The following is a 20,899-nucleotide window of genomic DNA, read 5'->3' as shown; positions in this document are numbered from 1 at the left end:
GGTCATATCTGACCGTAGGGATAGTCGTATACAGTAATATTGTTGCACTGATATTATTTGTAATTTGCGGTTTTATTATATTTATATTACATCTGCACTTGTATTATGTTTGTACTTTGTGTGCAGTATTATTGTAATAATATATATTATTAAGATCGTTACAGCGCAAAATAATTTTAGGTGCAGCCATTACATTACTACGGTAAGATAAAGAAAAAGAAAAAAAAAACAAGCGCGCACCAGGAATCGAACCGAAGACCTCCAGCATCGTAGCCAAACATCTTAATATCGCAGCTACGACCATTGCTTCCTAAGAATGTTTGCACAACTGAAATACTACTGTCGCGCTAAACTTTGAACTCAAATTTCTCGAAAACGAAGGCCCATTGTACAAAAACCCTTTACGGTTTTGTAACACTAGGTGTGCACTACAATGTCCACCCAGTCTCATTCCAGAACCGATTGCATAACCTGTGCGGTCTCCTTGTCAGACCCTGCTACTGTATACACCTATTCCACTTACGCATATATAGCAACACAACAAAATGCAGCGTGGAAACTTCAGCAACGAAAATGGAGGTCCATCAGGGGAGTAAAGTTATAGAACATTAAAGCAATCCTCTCATTTACAAGTAAATGAATATCATACCAAACCAAATGTACCCACTGTCATCGCCTCAACAGGCAAGTTGGGGGGATAAACCCCTGCCAACAACAGACGCCTCAAATGAAAGACTGACTGCAAGATTCCCCGAAACTATCAATGCAGACGCTTCTATTACCAAGCAAACGTGGTTCCTACACCCCCAAACTTTAAACCCCCAGCGCCACTCTCGCGTCCAACATCAACGAAACCCAACTATTTAATTACCCGTCCCATCTCAATTAGCCGCCCCGGGATGGTGGTTGACGGACAGTGATTAATCGCAACAAAAATAGAAACAGTAAGAGCGATATGTCCAGGTGACGTGGCCTCGCAGCAGAAAAGGGAAGAAAAGGTAATTTGCACGAGCATGGGGTGGGGCTCAGAGCAGAGGACAGAGCCAGGGGTCTGCGGTTATGGGCCACGGTTCGCTGTGCATTACGTCCAGGGAATCATCCAGCCACCCCTGTCGGCGTTATTTCCGCGATGATCATAATCCAACCCCTCGGTGTTGTTTTCGCACGGGTTCACGCCAGATTCCCTGCGTCAGGGGGTGGATTAAGGATTTTGCGCCAGCCTGCCCCTCCACCTTGACGCAGGCCTGGCTAATGGAAAGAAGAAAGCGAACGCAACTCGGCGAGTTTTTCTGGGTTTAGATGCCCGTTTTCACGGCTCGTTGCGCGGGACCAAGGGGTGGCCTGGCTACCAGTTGCACCCTCACGCCCGCACCTCGCGATGTGTCGATCGAGGGAATGATTTATGACGCGATAATAGCGGGCAGGGAATCGTACCGTTGGTTTTATCGTCGAGTTCAACCCTTTGAGAATGGTTGTTGCGGTGTCGAACATTTATTAACGAGTTACCGCTCGCTCGTGAATGTCTTGTTCGGGTTTTTCCGCCGGCTGCAGAGCGGTGGGGGAAGATTTATGGCTCCCAGCGAAGTGAATTGAACACGAATTGGGAAACTTGTATATTTTTTTGCGTGTCGTTGAAAGGTCCCCCTGCTGGACTGACTTTGACATTCGTTTGGGTAGTTGAGGTTCGGTTTGATGGCGGTGACATGGCGGTACCTTGTGCATACAGTGCATTACGGGTGTTTATATTATAAAGTGGATTTTTTCTGCAGGATGTGGTTAAACGGGCGTGAGATTTGTGTTGTAGTTTACGGTGGAAGGATTGATGGGTCGGTTTTGTATAAAGAGGGCTACCAATTTGTGCCGCGACGTTACAAGCAGGGTATTCATTGTCCTGTCACACGGTCGATACGCCGACTAACGAGACGATTGCGGACAATATAATTTATTCCACGATCACGGGGTAAGAAATTGTGGGGATAACCACTTACCGGCATGCGATTCACCTAGGATGCACGAATGCGGCAGCAAAAACCAAGTCAGCACCAACGACCACTTCATTTTCGAATCTGCAAGGATAAAAACGGGAATAGTTAATTTCAAACCATCCTGCAGCACCAGATAGATTATCAATATCCATCAGTTTTTAAATAAAACTTTTTTTGTATTATTTTAATCTGCTTTCGGATAATATAGATTTCTTCAAATTCTTATGCTACGATCCTTAGCTTCCTGGTGATCTTAATTACGGAATCTACACCTAAAAACTTGTTCCAAAAAGTTAACTGTTTTCCTCCCCCACACCCCTGTTCCATAGAAACATCAATACTTAATTCTCAAACAGCATTTTGCAGCCTGCCACTAACACCAAATGACTCCCCCCCCCCATAAAAAGTTTCCAAATTCCCTGTCCCAATTATGTCTTCCCAAGGAGCATATCCCAGACATTAACGTTCCCCATAAAAACCCTTCGAACAGGATTGTAACTACTTCCGCGAGTGGAGGGGGCCAATGAAACCGGCTTAATCGACTCCAAATGGCCGAAAAGTAGAGTGGCTGAGCAAACGTCGAGCTAATATCGGCCGCAGACCCTATACTTATCCAGCTCGTATAGTTTATCCTGCGGACCCTCACGGAACACTGAGAAACAACGCACTCGCCACGAATTAATGCGGCTCGCAGTCGTTTCCAAACGGGCGACGGCCTGCAATTAGGGGAGGGCCCTTATGTGCAGCTTGTATTACGGGCAAAAGTGTTCTGCTAATCCTTCTTTCGCCCGGCCAGAAACGGATACTGATGGATGTGCCCCGCGGCCACGTCGGCTGGCAGACGGATCGCTTTCGACGCAATGGAAACCTGGACGATCGATACCGTTCGAATTTTTAGGACATCCTAGCCTTCTCTGTACCGAAGGAACCAGGTTAAAGAAAATTAGGAGTTTGACCGAAGATAATTTCGCACGCAATAATTCTTTTACGCGAGTCCTAGACTGGTGGAATGCAGATAGGCTCCCACCTAGACTGGTGGGAATGAGTGAATGAGGACAAAGAGGGTGAAACGTGTAAATGGCAGAATAACCTAGTGGGGGTACTCGATAATTTATAAGGGGATTGTATTCTCTTGAAAAATTTTGTGTAATGAGTCAACGCGAGGTAGTTTCCTCTCTATATCCCGCTTTCAATCATCTCCTGGGTCGGAAAAGGGACGATCGACACCCGTGGCACTCTAATTCAATGCAATCTACCAAACTAACGCGAAACAATTCGCGATGAGGGAAGATCAATGATTCACGAGATCGAAAGAGTCGGATATAAATTTCCTATCTGCGCGGGATCTTTGGGAACCGCCGCACGAACGAACAGTCTCGTCGCGTCCGAGGCGAACGATCGCCCCATTTCCACAGGGATACAGAGGAAAGATGGGGAAACAGAGACGGAAAGGGCCGAAGCTAATATCCGCGGAGAAGCTTTTATTTTTCTTTATTAGCCAGATGCTGTGACAATGGCGAGGCGCGGGGCCAGTGTCAATGGTCTGGCTTTTTGCGAGCTTCGTTCCTGCACTGCAGGGTTTTTCCAGCGCAGTGCCAGTGTTTTAGTGCGCCGGAGGAGAAGGGCGTGTATTTGCTTGCTGAAGCAATATTTGTGTAATAATGCTGAGTGTATTTGATTAACAGTTGTACAACAGCGGAAAGGAGCAAATTATGTAAAAGTACAGCATATTTGCTTTGAAGAAAGAAGACATGGCAAGTAAAGATATAGAGTATTCTGTACATCCGCTGACAAACAGTTCTAGAAAGTGGAAAGTGAGTTTTCTGGAAATGTGGAGCTGAGACTCTGGGTCTGAATGTAGTTAGACAACATATGCCACTTCGATTATAATCTAATACCTCATGGAACTAACCAGTAAAGTTGTGTTCTGAAGAGACTACTATCGTGGTTTACATTATTCCCTGCACGTAATTTATTCTACGAGTCTAGAAGTTACTATATTTCATACAGTGTGTCACGTAAAACATAGTCCCCAGCTAATGGAGCTAATCCTTGATGAAGACATCTTCCTCGCACCTCAAGACCCAACATCCACCAGATCGGATGCTCTCTAGTTATCCATTATCAAACACCTTCCTACTTCCACATACAGCAACAGGAAAGTAAGAAGAAAATGCTACAGATTAACAAGATGGGAGCACACATCTCACATTCACAGCATGTCACAACGACCCACACAGTCGCGGTTAAGTATCTGGGAGGCCAGTAATTTAATTTCACCAAGGGATATAGAGAAGCGTTCGTGATCGCCTGGACGGATTAAACAAGCCGTTGGTTTTCGAGGAACGAAGCAGCAATGCGGAAACCGGACGTCGACCGGGTTTCCTTGGCCGTGCTCGGTCGGTAAGGAAGGCCGCGCTCGGGGAGAGGGGGGAGGAGGAGGAGGTAGGAAAGAGCTAATATCCTGCAGGAAAGGGAGCCTTTATTTTTCTTTATTAGCCCGGTAACAATGGCGGGGCGAGCGCCCGCCAGTGTCAATGGTCTGGCTTTTCGCAAGCCCGAGCGAACCTGCAAACCAGCCGAGCGGATGGGACAGGGGCCGCATCTGCGGATTCACCATCGTTGTCTGTGTCCAGGAACGAGGAACGCGTTCCGTGGCTACGTATTCGGAAGAGTTATGAGGGGCTGAGGGAGGGAGACAAAGTAAAATGATATAAAAGAAAGATTTCGTTGCCATGGGTCGCGGTAACCGACGCGCGCGGATGCCAAATTGATGTTGTTTGGTAAGGACAGCTTGCATGGCACGGGTTTATGGCGGGGACGTGACTTCTTTGCCGTCTTTGGGATTGCATCCCCTTTATTTTATACAACTTCTTGGCCTGCAGAGCTCGAATTTCTAATTAGAGGCTGATAGTGCGGATGGAGGCCTTTCTAGGTTATGTTGACGGTTACGGGTTCGATATGGATTGGCTCTGGGTTGCATATCGGCTGAATATGAATTGAATGTGAATTAACTATGGGTTGAATGTGGGTTTGTTTACTATAGCTTGAATATTGGTTATAGACAAACCGCTGCAAGTCAAGATAGTCGAATTATTATCGTTTTATAATATTAAATTTGATTAAGATTTCCCAGGAAATGAAAGAAGTGTTATTACACATGCTGAGTTGACGTCAGGTGGCTAATCAAGATGGTAGTACTAAGATAGAGTTGAATGTACTTCCAGTACCTCTCCCATACAGAGTATTTATAAGGCGTGTAGTCTTGGAACATAAAAATTACAAAGATACTTCACGAAACCTGCTTTGCAGCTTGAATTGGCTTGCCTCATTCTCTAGGTTATACACTTCCAGACTAGCAATAGGGTTGGAAGGCGGATTAAATTCTTTTCTGAATTTTCCCTTGACACCTTTGTGTATTTTATTGAAGTTATGTAACGGTTCAGGAAAAGAAACAAAGAAATTGCAGAAAACGACACTGTAACAGAATCAGGATAACGCAGAAATTGAATTATAAATGAATAAACTGAGAATGTATTAGACAAAATGAAAGGACAGACGAAACCACCAGAAGGAGGGGTAGACCAGGAAGGCACCACAAACGAAGACACGCAGTACCCCGTTGAAAGCTCAGAAACTGTTGAAATTCAGAAATACGCTCCCCAGAAGTGTATTAGTTGCATTCACACAGCACTCGCTCACACTGCCACCACTCCTCCAGCAACCACTACCTGCAAGCAAAAGCGCGAGTGTACTTTGAAGTGTCAACTGCTGAGCTCCCAGTAGCGCAAAGAGAAACAAGAAAAAAGCCCGAACGTGTACACAAAATACGGGCAAAAAGGTGGCAGAAAGCGAAACGACGTGGGCAGAGGTAGAAGGGCGAAGAATTCCGAGGAGCGACAGAGACGGAAATGGACTCGGTGTAGAAAATAGAGCAGGGAAAAATGGGAGGAGACTTCGAAGAAAAACGAGGAAAAGAAGACGCCGAATGTACGTACGACAAAAAAGAAAGGGCCGGGAGGGGCGGCCAGGCGAGGGGGACAAGAAGAAAAAGAAGGCTGGTTAGAACAGAAACAGGCCAAAGAAGGGAGAGAGCATCGCCGCGGGCGTCTCTTCGCCCGTGCCCTCTTCTTGCCTCTACGTCCCGCCCAACTACGGGGACGGGTCCCCCTTTACGGTGTCTTTCCAGAACTCTTTCCAGCTCCCCTCCGCCCCGGACGTCGCGTGCTGCCACCTCTAAATAGCCATGTGACGCTGCCAGCCACCGTATTACATTCCATAGCACCGCGTCGCACACACCTACGCGGATAACGCGCGCGCGCCTGTGTAGTAGCGTTCCGTCCATAAGCGAACGTGGGGTGTTCCCGATCCTGACGGCGTTCCCGACTCGACTGAGGGCATTTAGGTTTTCACGCTATCCCCACGACCTAGGAACACCTTTTTTCTCCTTATTCTGTTCGAGGCACATATGCACTTGCGTCATGGTCACCGCCGAGGGACTGGATTCCCTCTTGGCGATTGGGATACAGGTTTTGTGGTGCGCGCATTTGCAGGTAGCTGCTGGCGCTCTGGGTTGGGGTCAGGGGGAGGGGGCGCTGGGTTCAGGGAGCTGACAGATGCGTATTTATAACCCCTACTGGGTATTTAATTGTTGTTTTGTGGTGGATGTACCGGGAGACTTTCTCTGGGATGCCTGTGTCATCCTAGACTCTCAAACATAAACTGTATAAGGTGTATCTATGAATCTTTCGTTTGTTTAAGTTTCAGTTGAAGTTTGTAGTCGGTGAAACTTTGCGAGATTATTAGGTGGTTAAATAGTTTGTTTATGGTAAAGGTATTCTGAGGCTTTCTCTGGGGACACTGCGTCATCTTAGGCTAGCAAAGCTGAACTATGCACCGAAGTACTCCTGAACCTGAGAGTGAGGCTTTCAGTTAATCTTTTTAATTACTGGGATTTTGTTGAGCTCCTAATTGTCTATTTAAGTATTCTCCTCTAGAGTACACACACCATTAGGGTTTATAGTGTTCCTAGGCTTCTCAAGACACCAACCTTAGACTCCTAAACACAAACCATGTGCTGAACTATAATTTGCACAATGACTGCTACGAATCTAAACATGACACTCACTGGTCAAGGTATGAAAGGAACAAGAAACAGTATTCACTTGTTCCAGTCATTGTGAAAATGATTTTTGTTCCAATCACTTTTTTAAACCTTCTTACCGACGAAATTATCATAAGGGTAATGGTTAATTCCCACTGTGGTGATTTCATTAGTATTATCATTTATTATCATTAATTTATTATTATTCATTTATTATAATGTATTTTTTATATAATAAAGATAATTAATTTTAAACAGACACTTTTGTCAGTCTCTTTCCTCTCTTCCGCCTGTGTTGATCTCTCAAGGACAGACCAGCTTTTGGTGGCATCCTTAATTTACATTTTTGTGACCTTTGTGACATATACTTTCGATCTGTATAAAAAAATGGGTACGATTCCATCATCAGTCGAATAGTGTTCCTTGTAAGTTTCACATAAAGTTTCCAGTCACTGAAACTACATATATACATGTATCCCAACCAGTGTTGCCAGGTTTTTAACAAGCGTCTCGCAAACCGAATTGTCAAGGAGGCTGACTATCCCAGTAAAAAATATTGAAGGCGTTTTTAACGCGGGAACTTTAAAACAAAGTACTTTTGTCATTACTTTTAACACGTACACATATCTAATGAAGATAATGTATTTAATATTTTTAAAACGAAAGAGGTAGTAAATCATTAAACGAAGAAAGGATTTTATGTTTTTGTAAGAATTACTTATTCCTTACTTCCATTATCCAGGATTATAGTAAGAACCAGAGTCAATGATATATGCACTTAAAAGTACATATACTTAACAAATTGTAAATTTAATTTACTGAAATACTAAAGTAGTTTTTAAACGTATTACACTGAAACAATATTTGGCGGGAAGCATATAAATACACCATTCGCAAATTCTGCTACCAACATATAATATTAAAACCTACAATTTACCAACATAATAAACATTCTTCACCAAGTCCACATAAGCGTGTATCGAAATATTAAATTGCACTGAATTTGTTCTAAATAGTACCAGAATTTAAAATCGCCCAATTCCAGCTTCCGATTTCTTCAAAATAGCAGTCGCAATTTTGTTACAGAAGTCGCCCAATCTGGCAACACTGATCATAACCCCAATTATTGTGCATTCACGAATTCTAACCTCAAACCCAAATCCCCTTAACCACGCGATTTTCCAGCATCATTACCTAAGTACATATTAAGCAAACGCGACAAAAGTGGAGCGACGAACTCGCCAGTAATATTTCCCGGTACGAATGAAATTCCCTCACCTTGAGGTGGTTTAAAAGCCCCGTCCCCGAGTTCCACGCAAAGCCACGCATTTACATGCATGTGCGCGGAAAGAAGTGCACCAGAATACGAATCTATTTGCACGGCATCTCTGGGGGACGCGATATCGAATAACGCGGCCTCCCGTGTCGCCAACCCCATAATCCAATGATACACCCCGTGCATCCCGTTCCCTTGCAGCCTACATTGTGACACGCGTCAGAGTATGCACGCGTTTTAATGCCCCGAGGGACGAATAGTGGATCGTTCTAACGACTCCGCGATTACAATCGCTGCTGGTTGTAAGAAAACAACCGCGCATCCGGCGAATTCTTTTCCTAACAGCACGTTTGCGAGTGTCTCGGCGGCAGGTGTCTATCAAGGGTTCCCGGGAGCAACCGAAAATGCTTTGTTAATGAATTTTTTTTAACTAATTTTATAGGGAATTTTACATGGAGTTGCATTGCTGGTGGCCTTTGTGGCGAACTATTCACCGAAATTGAAATTTGGCGAGCTGAATTTGTAGTGCTTGCATTTCCGAGCTGGGGAATTGTGTGAGGATCATTGTTCTGCGTATACATATGTACAACATAGAGGAATAGCTGCAATTTTTTTTTTAGAGAATTTGTGTTCTTTTATGGTTTCAGAATGTAATTGTTTTTTTAAATCTAATGAATACTGAAAATGGTAAATGTAGATGGAACGTATAGTGAAGAATAATAAATTCGAAAGCAATGAATGTAGGTATTATAATTCTTTAGAAGAAATTAAATTTAATTCCTGACTTCAACGTGTTGATATATTGAATAGCGTCATTCAAAAGCTTTCTGCATTATTTTTTGCCTTATTAGCAGCATAGTTCTCAAATAATGGTATACCTAATTTTGGAAATTTTTTAATTTGGTTGCATAGCTGCATGCAAAGTAGATACGAATATTCCTGGAAACTTGGATGCTAATTTCGATTAAATTCGAATTACAGGAAAATTATATGCATCGTCATCATTTATGTGAATTGCAGTGGCCGGTAAAGGGAATCCTTCGTATTGCGGATTTAATAATATCCATTTGATTGTTGCATTTATCCTTGGAGGTGCTCAATTTAGTCCCACCGGCTGCACATTTAAAATTTATTACACGGGTCCAGAATTTCTGGCTAAAGGGGGAACGGGCTCCAGGAATTTGTAATTTAAAACAGATTCCTCGTAAACAGGAGTTCATAATTCCGAGTAACCCTCTCGCCCGCTCGCTACATTGTCGACGTTAATTTCTAAATGGAAGCTAATTAAAGGCATTCTCCAGCTGCATTCCAAACAATTTAATCTTTTACCTGACACGATGAAAGTAAACAGCATAAAGAGAACAACGAACGAGACACGTAGATTACTAACGTAAAAGTCGAATAAAATTTCCTCAACAAATCCAAAAAAATGTAAACAATTTTCATTCCTCTATTTCGGTTTTTATACTTCATCCAAGGATTATGCAAATAGCTATTATCTTTAACCTCTAGGCATTCAACGACTGTGGTTCGCAACTGAAGAGTCCTTGTAGAAAGCACTGTAAGTGCAAAAATTAAAAAAAAAAATTAGTCGAAAATGTTCTACGTGCCAATAGTGATACTATAGTATAGAATTTGATTTTTGGCAGGTTTAGTGTTTTCTACTATATCTGAAGAATTTCACCTTAGGGCATATACCCAGTTTTTAATTTCACCTTAGGGCATGTACCCAGAGTTTTTAATTTCATTAGTGGAGGATTTAAAATATATTTGGTGTATCATGTACAAGGTGTATAAGATAGGAAGAAGATTGGGTAAATATACTGCAAGCACAATTCCCTCTCCATCCCTTCTGATTTTGTAAACCCACAACTATTTTCTTAACCTTCAGGGGACCGGCTAAGCCCCTTTTGGGGGTTTGGGCAAGCACACTACTTAAAAATGATTTAAAGTATAAATACAAAAATTAAAAATAAATATAAAGAAATAACAATGCTAAAAATGAAGTGTGTATATATATATGAGTTTTTAAAGTTATTTCCCCCTGTCTTTCGTATTTAAGATACCCATGGATAAACTATTTTTGGGCTACCTAGCAGCAATGACTTGATTTAAGCGAAAGTTGCAGATACGCCTTTTCGAACTAAGACAGCAGTATGTAGTCACCGAACTTTAAATCAACCACGAACTAAGAGATTCTAAACAAAGCAGAGAGCACAAAGGAAACGCCCCAATTTAAATGCAGAACTGTTGCAGATTCCAAGAATTCAGAAAATGCATTTCATCATCGTCACGTTTTTCGCCAGGTGGGCGATTGCTCGATCGGCAAAACCCCGATTCGACGGGGAACGAGCTGCCTCCGCCTTGTCCGGTAATTACCCCAGGAATTAAACTCGACTCGTCTCGGGGTTCTCGACGCCGTCCACCCCCCCCCCCCAACCCACCTCCCCCCACCCTCGCCCGCCTTGCTCCCCCTCCTTCGTTCGCGCTGTATTTATCTGTTAAAGCGGCATTAGCGCGAATTACCGGTTAAACGTTGCACGAAAATTGCATGTAAACAGCGCACTTCATTCGATTACGAGTCATGAGACGGGGAGTGCCTCGCGAGTTCGAGCGGTGCACGCCCGCGCCCCATATTAGACGTGATCGAATTAGTCGTTTGCAGTCCCCTCGTCGAACGAGTGCAGCCGGTGTAATCGAACGCTTAATACCATTCTCTATCCGGCTGGCGATCGCGGAATTCCCGTAATGGTGCATTATACGCCGAGAGAATTTTCGAACGACCACCCTGGACTGGTTGGAAGAAGGCCTGAGTTCAGGGTACTCATGGTTCTCGAACGGATCTGTGATCGAGGGTAGGACCTCTTCGTTGCTGTTTTCTAAGGGGGTATGTTGATATTTTGATAGAGTTATTGACAATGTTAATTAAGATGATAGCTTGGCGGGGGTTGAAGAATGGTTGGTGGTAGGGTAGAATGAACACAAAGGAAGGTTGCGTAGTCGACCTGGACACCTGCTAGTGGTTACCATCGGCTTTTTTTTTGTTTTCTATACGTTTATTATCCAGCAATACAAATAAATTAACAAAGAACATTTTCGTTCCACGTATAAAGAATATATCTGTATCACAATGCACTTATATCTGACTGAAAGACCCTTTTTCTTGGTCACGCACCGTCTATCTGTCACTTATGGCAACAAGCACCTTATGCTCAACTGGTGCGGTTACCGTCGGTAAGGCTTAGACGCGGGGATATTAAGAGGTAGGACGAAACTGGTATATATACGAACCGGTAGTGGAGCGAGCACTTGCGAGAGAGCGGAATCGGTCGACAGGCCATCTGGTGGCGGAGTCGGAGGTATCGCTGAAGTAGTGTTATACGTTTGGCATAGTTCTGGACACAAACTAGTGATTTGGAGGAAACTTTGGTGGTTGGAAGTGAGATTTTCTTTCAGTTTCCTTGGGGAATTTATTATTAAAAAATTCCACTACGGAATGGGGAAAGAAGTAGATGAAAAATTGAAGGTGGTTGTTGACTATTTCCTAGCTCAATTCATTCAATTCTGTTTTTTTCGTTGGAGAATGATTATCACTTTTTAATTTGCCTTCTAGTTTCTCGATTTCCCTATAACACGTTTTGGAATTACTAGTTTAACTGGGTTATGGCAACTCAGGGCACACAGGGTCCAATCGCTTAGATTTTCCTGTGGTCGGACCGGGGATAATTAGAATTTGTGGTTTGGATCCCCTTGTTGAATGGAATCGCTGCAAAATTTGAAGCACACTTCTACAACTTATATTAAATTACATAACTTTTACCCGGCATGATTTCCAAAACAATGCATGCGTGAGGAATTACGGAGGGGTATGTATAGCCCCAGTCATATTGTCTGACGATATTTAATCTGGCCATTACCTATTAAATAATATCTTACTAATTACATTGTTGAATATGTGTAAAACTTTAAAAATGATTTTTAGAAGCAGCTAACCCTAAATATTTAAAGCACTTATAAATAATATAATAATATTCGTCACGCCAGCGTTTACCACTTTAAAAACAATTTAAAATTTGCTGCCCAATATTAAAAACAAACCTGCCTTTATACGGTGAAATGAAAAAAATCTATTCGAAAGTTATAAACACATTTATTAAAATCCTCTGTAACGGAATTAATAGGATGCCCAGTGTCTGTAAAAGTTGCGAATACAAAGCAGCACGAGGAACATTAATATCGACGTGAAGTTTGATGTAAAAATTTTTGTACAACAATTACAAGCTGGGAGTACACAGTACCGGTGGAGTACTCCAAATATTCAGGTATGAAATATTCTACTGCGCTGTTAATAATTAAAATTCTGCGTGAAGCGCGGGGAAAATTGAGAAGGGAGAGGTGTACAGCCGCGGAAATTTTGCAGAAATAATTACCAAAAAGCGAGGCTGCGAGCATGATCGCGATTAGTCACGTTCTGTGCCGTCGTACGAAAAACAGCCGGACAGAAATTAATAACATTCGAAACGGTATTTATTCGATCGTCCATTCGCCATCACGGCTACGTCTCATTAACGTTCGAAATATATCTACCATTCACCCGCGGCTCGATAGAAGCGTCCATTAATTTTAACGATGACGAGCTGTAATGATTTCACGGTGACATCACGGTATACCCATCTGGTCTTTCACGAAATTTTCGCCCCAGATACAAAAATAGGTTACTAAAGTACGAAAAAGTTGAATTAAATGGACCGTTAACTGTACTGAAGCATATTTTTCCCGGGCAGACATCGCTTTTAAATCAAATGCGTTCGATTCTCTGAAAGAGCTTTGACAAAATATTTTAATTACGGAGATGTAATATGTGATGGAATGGAAAAACGATTGAATCTTCACGACGAAATGAGACTAAAATGTGGAATACATTTTTTTTCATCAAACCCATCGTTTTGTCGGATAAAAGGATTCAAAAATGGTTATGTGAACTTGGTATTGCAATATGATTCTAGATGAGTTTCTACCCAAGTCATGTATACAGTTCGGCAGAAAGTATAGCACTATGGATGCAGAAGTAATTGAATACAGTTTTGTCTACTGAACACTTAGTTATCCTTTAAAATATTAAATTAATGATTTTGATTAGTTTATATGTCGACGAGGAAAATATCTACGATGTTAATAACGTAAGAACACCATTTGCACATGAACAGGTGGTAAATTAGGTGAAATAAACGTGATCCATTGCGGCATTCCGTAGATACGTGTAGAGGCTGCAGTGGTGCCCTCTAGGGTGCCCACATAACTGCCTCACAGCATACTTTTAGACGAGTTAATATTATAGAAAATATAAGTCAAACATTATCTGTGTAATGTTCGTCTCTACTAGGTATTGTTTATTACCAATTTTTGTTAAGAAATGGGTCTTACCCATATGTTAAATAAATAAATAAATAAATAAATAAATAAATCATTAATAACTTTATCATTTTATAACTTACTCACGAATAACAATTCCAATACTGGTATGCAACTTTCATATAAACACATTACTCAGAATAATTATAGAACATCTGATCAAAATTTTACAATATTAAACACACAGTATTTACTCTCCTGTCCTTAATATTTATTTAAATAATTCTCTAGAAGCTGATATTTGACCAACTTTCCAAACACCATACTCCCAACTACGTTGAACTGTATATTGTCCAATTTCTTCCCTCTCTTTCCTTACTCGAATCTACTTTCAGAAACATAGAAGCATTTCGAGAATCTGAAGGGAAGGAGGCGAGGTTCGCTGCAGCGCCAGCGGAAACAACGCGGCTAATTTTCCCCGGATGCACGTTCGGCTGCGTCACAGGGTGTCATACCTGCAGGGCGCAGGGGAAAGGTGTACACAGATTGAAATCCGACCATCGATCGAGAGACACGACGAATTCCACGATACCAGGCCGATGGCACGCACGGAAGAGTCTGGTAGCTGCTACTGCGAGCAAAAATACCAGAGCGTCACGGGAATCTCGCATTTTTCCCGTCAAGTATGGAGCACATGTCCGGATGGATATTCAATTAATTTTCGCTCTGGATCGATTCAAACGATATCCCATGTCCAAGAGCACTTTTATCGCGAGGAATACAGCAGTGCACAGAAGCCTCAACTTCCTGACAATCGATTAAGAAACTACTAAAAACTGTGACGCAACAAATATGGTCGTTAACAAGGTTATCAGACAATCATCGTTCCCCAATCAAACTTCATTCAAAACTGAACCGAAAAGGTAGAATAAATTTTTTCCGTAAGAAGCTTCCTTTCGAAGATAATTAACTACGAAAGTAATGGGGTGTCAGTTACATGCGTTGTAGAGGGCGCCACTGCGGCCCCAGCGTCGTCCATTACCACGTTGCTCCGTACACGCTGCATCCTACTTATTAACCTAACTGCATCCTCCACTTTTCTTATAAAAATGTCAATACTCATTTCGAATGAACAAGTATCATATTTCCTAGTGGGTTTTTGTAACTGCGGATCTCAAAGCTCCCTGATACCGCGGTGTAGGTATTCTTTAGTTCCAACTCAAAAGTTAATGTCCGCTAATGAAATATATCGCCATCTTCCTCTTATTAACTACCAGAGGTGAATTTGGCGCCCCTAGGCTAACAAGAGTCTGCCGCCCTTTCAGCGAAATATCGTCAAATATTTTAATTTTGCAGAGAATTTCAAAATTAGTTCAATATGGCAACTCACATCTGAGTCATTGCTAATTCGCTACATAAAAAAAGTGAATTGTTTTAAAGCTGTCTCAGAAGTCTCTGTGTTTAAACCTTTTCCAATTTTTATCGTTTAAAATTTGTCACCCCCCAAAATTTACCGCTCCTCAAAATTAGCCGCTCCCCAAAATTTTGCTCCCTCCCGAATTTCCTGCCTTAGGCTGCAACCTACTTAGCTTACACCCAAATCCGTCCCTGTTAACTACAGACGTGTATCTTCCATGGGAACATACCTTTACACCCCACCCTCTGTCCCCCAGTTCCGGCGTGGAAACGCTCCCTGCGCTGTCACTCGTTGTTCGCCCGACTATTGTTTATCTGCGCGGTTATGCAGTTCGTTGTTATCGTTTCCGGATACCTTCGCCCGGGGCACAATGAAAATTCGCGTTTCCAGAAATTTCCGGCCCCGCAGAGGACAACCGAGGCCGGCTTTTTTTGAAGTCGTCCTCGCCGGCGTCGTTTTGTTGCGCATTAATTCGACGCCATTGTTGCCGAATGCTATCCGTTTGATCGTTACACGGGCTTTGAGACTCCCTGGAGCGGCGTGCCTCGCCCTTAACTCGCGCCACTTTGTGAAATTTCTATCGCCCCTCTATTTTTTTTTTAACGAAAAGAAGCAAAAGTGTAGATGCATTTATAGGACTTTACGCTCGGGGGACTTTGCGCTAGGGCGCGACTCGCGGTGTAAACGAAACGTGAAAACGTGCCAGAAGTGTGAGACGAAATTGTTTTGTAGAATCTTTCGTTTCTGGAGAAATGGAGTCCGACTGCTTTGAGGTTGCATGGGCAATTAAACGTGGTCTGGATAATGCATTTTTTTTTATAACTCCATTAGTCTTCGCGGTGTTTTTTAATGCGAAACTGTGGGGAATGAGGTCACATATCAGCAGTAGAGTAAAAAATAAAAAAATAAAAACGCATTTTATGTTATCCAAAAAGTGAAATATACCAGGATATATCAAGTAGATATCCATGAAGTATTAAAGAATAGAGTGTGTAACTTTTCATAAATTTGTTAATTCATGTCATGCAAAAAATAATAATAAACAAATATTATTAATAAAAATGATAATAATACTAAAAATAAAAATGAAATAATAATAGTAATAATCATGAAACTAATAATATTAATAATGGAACTAATAATGATGCTAATAATAATAATAATAATTGTTTATTGCACCAGTAGACATTAAGAATAGTAACGAGAATATAAAAAAAAAACCATAAATACATATAAGAAAGCAGAGAATTGAAAAATAGTAGAGTAAGAAATTACATAATATATGTATAAGTAGAAGTAGATTGCGAAATACATGTAGTGTTAGAAAGGACACGTAGAAACTTATTACCCTTCAGCGGTGTGCCAGTTATACCTCGAACCTAATTTCCTCTCATCGAATTTGCGTTATTGTTCCATTCATAGCGCAATGACAAATATTGTTCGACGCATTGTGCAAGACTGGAAGCTGAAGGTAGCTATGCATTAGCTCATTCAGAGGGCACTGAATAATATTTGACTATCAATAAGCCAGAGAGATCGATGGCCCCTAAATCGAACTTCAAACTGGCAATCAACATCGTTCCAACAGCCGCTGCTATTTTGTTAGATGCAAAACGTGGAAGTAAATATCGCAAAGTGACGGGCATTCGATTCTTTGAGTCGAACTAAATATGATGAATTCTAGTGAAAGCAATTTCCAGCTCCTCCGTCTCAAGAGAATTCCATTTCATTAAACGGCTGCAAGCACAAAGCGTGGCCACTCTATTGTAAAATACAAAATACATAATCAGAACGGGAGACGTCACCGAAAGGTTATATTTCAAGCTCTCCAATCGACATCATCATTCGACTTCCTATTCAAAGAGACCCGTTTACTTTTCCATTTCACGTAACGGCAACCAATGCAATTACACTTCGTTGGTCTTCGTATTTACGCGCTTCTTCAGAATCGATTGTGAAATGGCGAAAGCAATGTTCGCTGGAACAAAACTGCTGGGAACGTAACAAGAAATGCGACCAGAAAGTGATTCAAAGGCCAATCCAGCAGAGATGTTCATTTTCATTCAATTCCCACAGAGATATTATTGAAATTCTCTTGGAAGTGACGCTTCAGAGGAGAGCTGACATTTGCCTCCTCGATTTTAAAAGTAATTCCCTCACAATATTGTCAACTCTTGAACATTATCGACTCTATTTGAAATCGGAATCCCCATAGGGATCAAAATAAGATTCTTTTATGGTAATTCCGAGATTGTACACTTGGGCCAGTTAAATTTTGTTTCGTGAACTGGCAGAATCAATATGGCGCGAGACTACACTCACTTCGCCAATAAAACACACTTTTTCATAGAAGTTAGTGTCACCTTTCTGCGTACAGTTTAGAATTTCTAGACATGAGAAATGAAGAAACTTATTCACAGAAATTAGAAAGTGGAAAAATTGCAATATGATTATTTTGATCCTATTACAGGGAACATAACCTCTTCCACGACGTTCCTGAAGGTCCTATAGAGTAATGAAATATAAGAATCAATTCGTGATAAGAATCTAAAACAGCCATATTGCTCTTAAACTTTCAATAAAAATAACAATCTTATGTAAATGAAAATTATTTAGTGTAATTATAATAATCAATTCCTAATTGCTGCAAATGCTGTCAGGTGGATTTACAATTTAATTTAAAATTAATATATTTACCACTATCTTTTACTACCCTTTTCATTTTACATCGGTGATCATATTCGATCCAGGAATTGAGAAACACTGTTCCCCTGTAGATTAAAATGGAGTCCAGATTCCAGGGGTCGGTGTTTCAGCAAGAATTCGCGGAGTTTAAGCCGAGATTAAACTAAGTTGAAAGAATCCGATATAACATTGAGATATCATCCGATCCTATTACCTTAATCCTTTCGGTTCTCTTATGCGGCTAATAGCTTGTCGATGGAATAGACGGATGGTAATTTATTAAAACTCACTGGTTCAACACTTTCTGGGCGAAGAAACGTCTGTGACCGATAGTACTTCCTCCGACCTCCAATTTAAATTTCTGATAACTTCCCACACCACTTTACTCGATCCAAATACACGAATACTTCCTCTATTCCATCGAGGCTCCCAGCCAGGCTAACTGTGGCACCCCAAACACTCGTCTCCCGCAAATTCTTCCGTGCAAAGTGCGAAGTCCATTGGCCCAATTAATGGGTACTACACTGGGAAATATAAACCACCCTAAATCTCAAAAACCACTTACGAAGCCGCACGAACCACTCCCACATCTGAAGGACTACTATCCCTATTCCTGAAGCTGAGCAAACATCAAACGATATCATTGAATACACAGGCAGACTAATTATTATCGAATTAGCCTTATCATTTGATACAGCAAGTGACAGTGACTCAGATGGAATCGCTCTTTCCCCTAGGGGCCTAGGGAATTTCAGCTCTACCTCCACGAGCACTGCGTCCGTATGTGCCTCTCTATGCGCCCGCCGCTTCGCCTCATTGTTACTCCGTTAAGGCCGCCAGCGCACGATGCAGCGATATTTAATGACAATTCACCATGGTTCACCCAGTCCCTGATGGCATGGCCCACTCTTCTCGCGCCGGAAGCTTATTCATTATGAACCAACGGCCGCTGTTGATTAAATCGAATACCCATAATGGAGCGTATAGGTGTAATCCCTCGGGCGTATATGGAAAAAAAAAAGAGAAGACCAGGGCGTACCTGGAGAAAACGAGGAAAAGCGTGCAGACTCGTTAACTGATAATCGATAATCCTCATCTGCCCCCACCTGTTCCAACCTCTTCCCGCGGTGTACAACAGACAGAAAATATTGACGCGATCCAGCGACTACTGTGAAAGCGATATTAAACCTTTTCCACGGGACGAGTGAACTTTTCGCGACAAGCAGACTGTTGTAAATTGACGTAGGCTGGCCAATGGTGCAGAGGACGGGAGGGAGGGGAGGCAAATAGAACAAAGAGTATCGAACATAACGCGCGACAAAGCGGTCCTGAACGCTGCGAACCATTCACCTGGCTAATCATCAAGCGAAGAGACTCGACGATATTCGGTGGAGCGTGCTCCTCGTGAATGCTTATTCTTCTAAATTCGTGCTTTAGCCACTGCTTTAGTGGCACGGTTGGACGGGACTGTGAACCAATGTTGTGGAGACTGAGTTGGGAGCACTTCGGTGGTGGGGGGTATTTGTTGCTGAGAACTGTTTCAGCAATTTTGCAGTAGAAGTTTGCTTAATGGTGACTGGTCAGGGTGTAAATGAGTCTTCTGAATATAGTATATGGGGGTACTTCGTGATTGTGGGCATTTACTATTTTTTACTGACAGCCGACCCCCTTCAGACTTTGATGAAATTTTAAGTGATGAATCTGGAGCTCGTGCGATGGCATTGTCTAGAATATTTTGCGCCAATGTGCATTTTCATAAACAATTGAATTTGTACCTCTTAAAACATCTAAAGTTTAAAAGTTTGTCATGGAGGTGTGGTAGGTGAGAGCGAAGAGCGTGTGGTTCATGAAGTCTCATTTTGTCTTATTTTTTCAACTTTTATTTCAAACAAATTTAATTGTTTTACTTCTATTTTGCAAATAGGTATTAAACGTGTTTTCAAGTGTTATTCGATGTGCACGTTGTAAAGAATTTTTATTTTTTACCTGCTTTCACATTATGTATCATTCTACCAGTTGCATATTACATTAACTTTTGCAACTGGTAGAATGATACATAATGTGAAAGCAGGTAAAAAATAAAAATTCTTTATGCGTGTACTTAGTTATATTGTAAAAAGAGGTTTGATATTGAATTTAAAATATATGTTTTAATAGACAAATTTATTAGTTATAAATTTATAAATAACACCTGACTTTAATATTTGCAAAATAGAAGTGAAACAATTAAAATTGTTCGAAATAAAAGTAGAAAAAAATAAATGCCTTGAGCGGATTCGAACTCGAGACCTTTGAGCCACACACTCGTGGCACTCACTTACCACATCTAGATGCTAAACTTTTAAATTTAAAATGTTTTAGGGGGTACAAATCAATTGTTTATAAAATTGCAGAATGTGTCATTGATCCCTTAAAATTTTAGAAAATCTGAGAGGAGTCTGCTTCTGAGCATAATTTGAGGTGGTTCTATACGCTAGTACAGGGTGCATCAAAAAGTAGGTTCCATCCTCTAGGATTCATTTGAGAGAGTAAGGAGGTTTTGGCGCTGCATGTATCCTAAAACTCTTGTTCTGACAATTGTTCAGCTGCTTCTATAGATAATTACAAACAAGAGGTCTCAAGAAAGAAAATACCCAGCTATTAGGAATTCCAAAGTCAATAACTCAATACAACATTCATGGCCAGCAGGTGTCTTTACACGAGAATTGGAATTAAGAATTTAATGGGCGAATAATTCCGCTGCAATTTATTTTTTAAACAATTGCGCAGAACAATAATCCAGGTTTCCTGTGCCCAGTGAAGTGTTAAAATGATCTACAAAACGAAGAATTCCCAAAGATGTAACAGAATCATAATCCTTCTCATTTTCTTAAAATGCACCGTTGGTGTAGAATAGAATGAATAATAGTCGATGCATGAAAGTGCTGCCATGCCGTGGCGTCGATGCATTAGCTTTCCATTCCATTTATTTGCAAAAGAAACGAGGGTGAAATGTCGATGGTTGGTACGCCTGCGAGAGGTATTTTCGTTAAGTTCCACCTTCATTTCTGCAAAGCGTTCGCAGCACGTGAATAGTGGCT

General features: G+C 41.5%; 1 protein-coding gene across 3 annotated transcripts in view; it reads right to left on the bottom strand.

Moving 5' to 3' along the window:
- The window catches only part of LOC143377407 (uncharacterized), a 433,212-nt gene that overhangs the window by 200,057 nt on the left and 212,256 nt on the right, over positions 1–20,899 (bottom strand). For all 3 annotated transcript variants that reach the window (XM_076828629.1, XM_076828628.1, XM_076828631.1), the window contains one exon: positions 1,989–2,066. In XM_076828629.1, coding sequence (XP_076684744.1) covers positions 1,989–2,058 — 70 coding nt within the window. In that variant the 5' untranslated portion in view covers positions 2,059–2,066. The remainder of the gene's footprint in view (positions 1–1,988; positions 2,067–20,899) is intronic.

This window comes from Andrena cerasifolii, chromosome 15 (assembly GCF_050908995.1).
Source record: "Andrena cerasifolii isolate SP2316 chromosome 15, iyAndCera1_principal, whole genome shotgun sequence".
Taxonomy (NCBI): domain Eukaryota; kingdom Metazoa; phylum Arthropoda; class Insecta; order Hymenoptera; family Andrenidae; genus Andrena; species Andrena cerasifolii.
The sequence above is the reverse complement of the archived record's forward strand: the minus strand, read 5'-3'. Positions and strand labels throughout refer to the sequence as shown.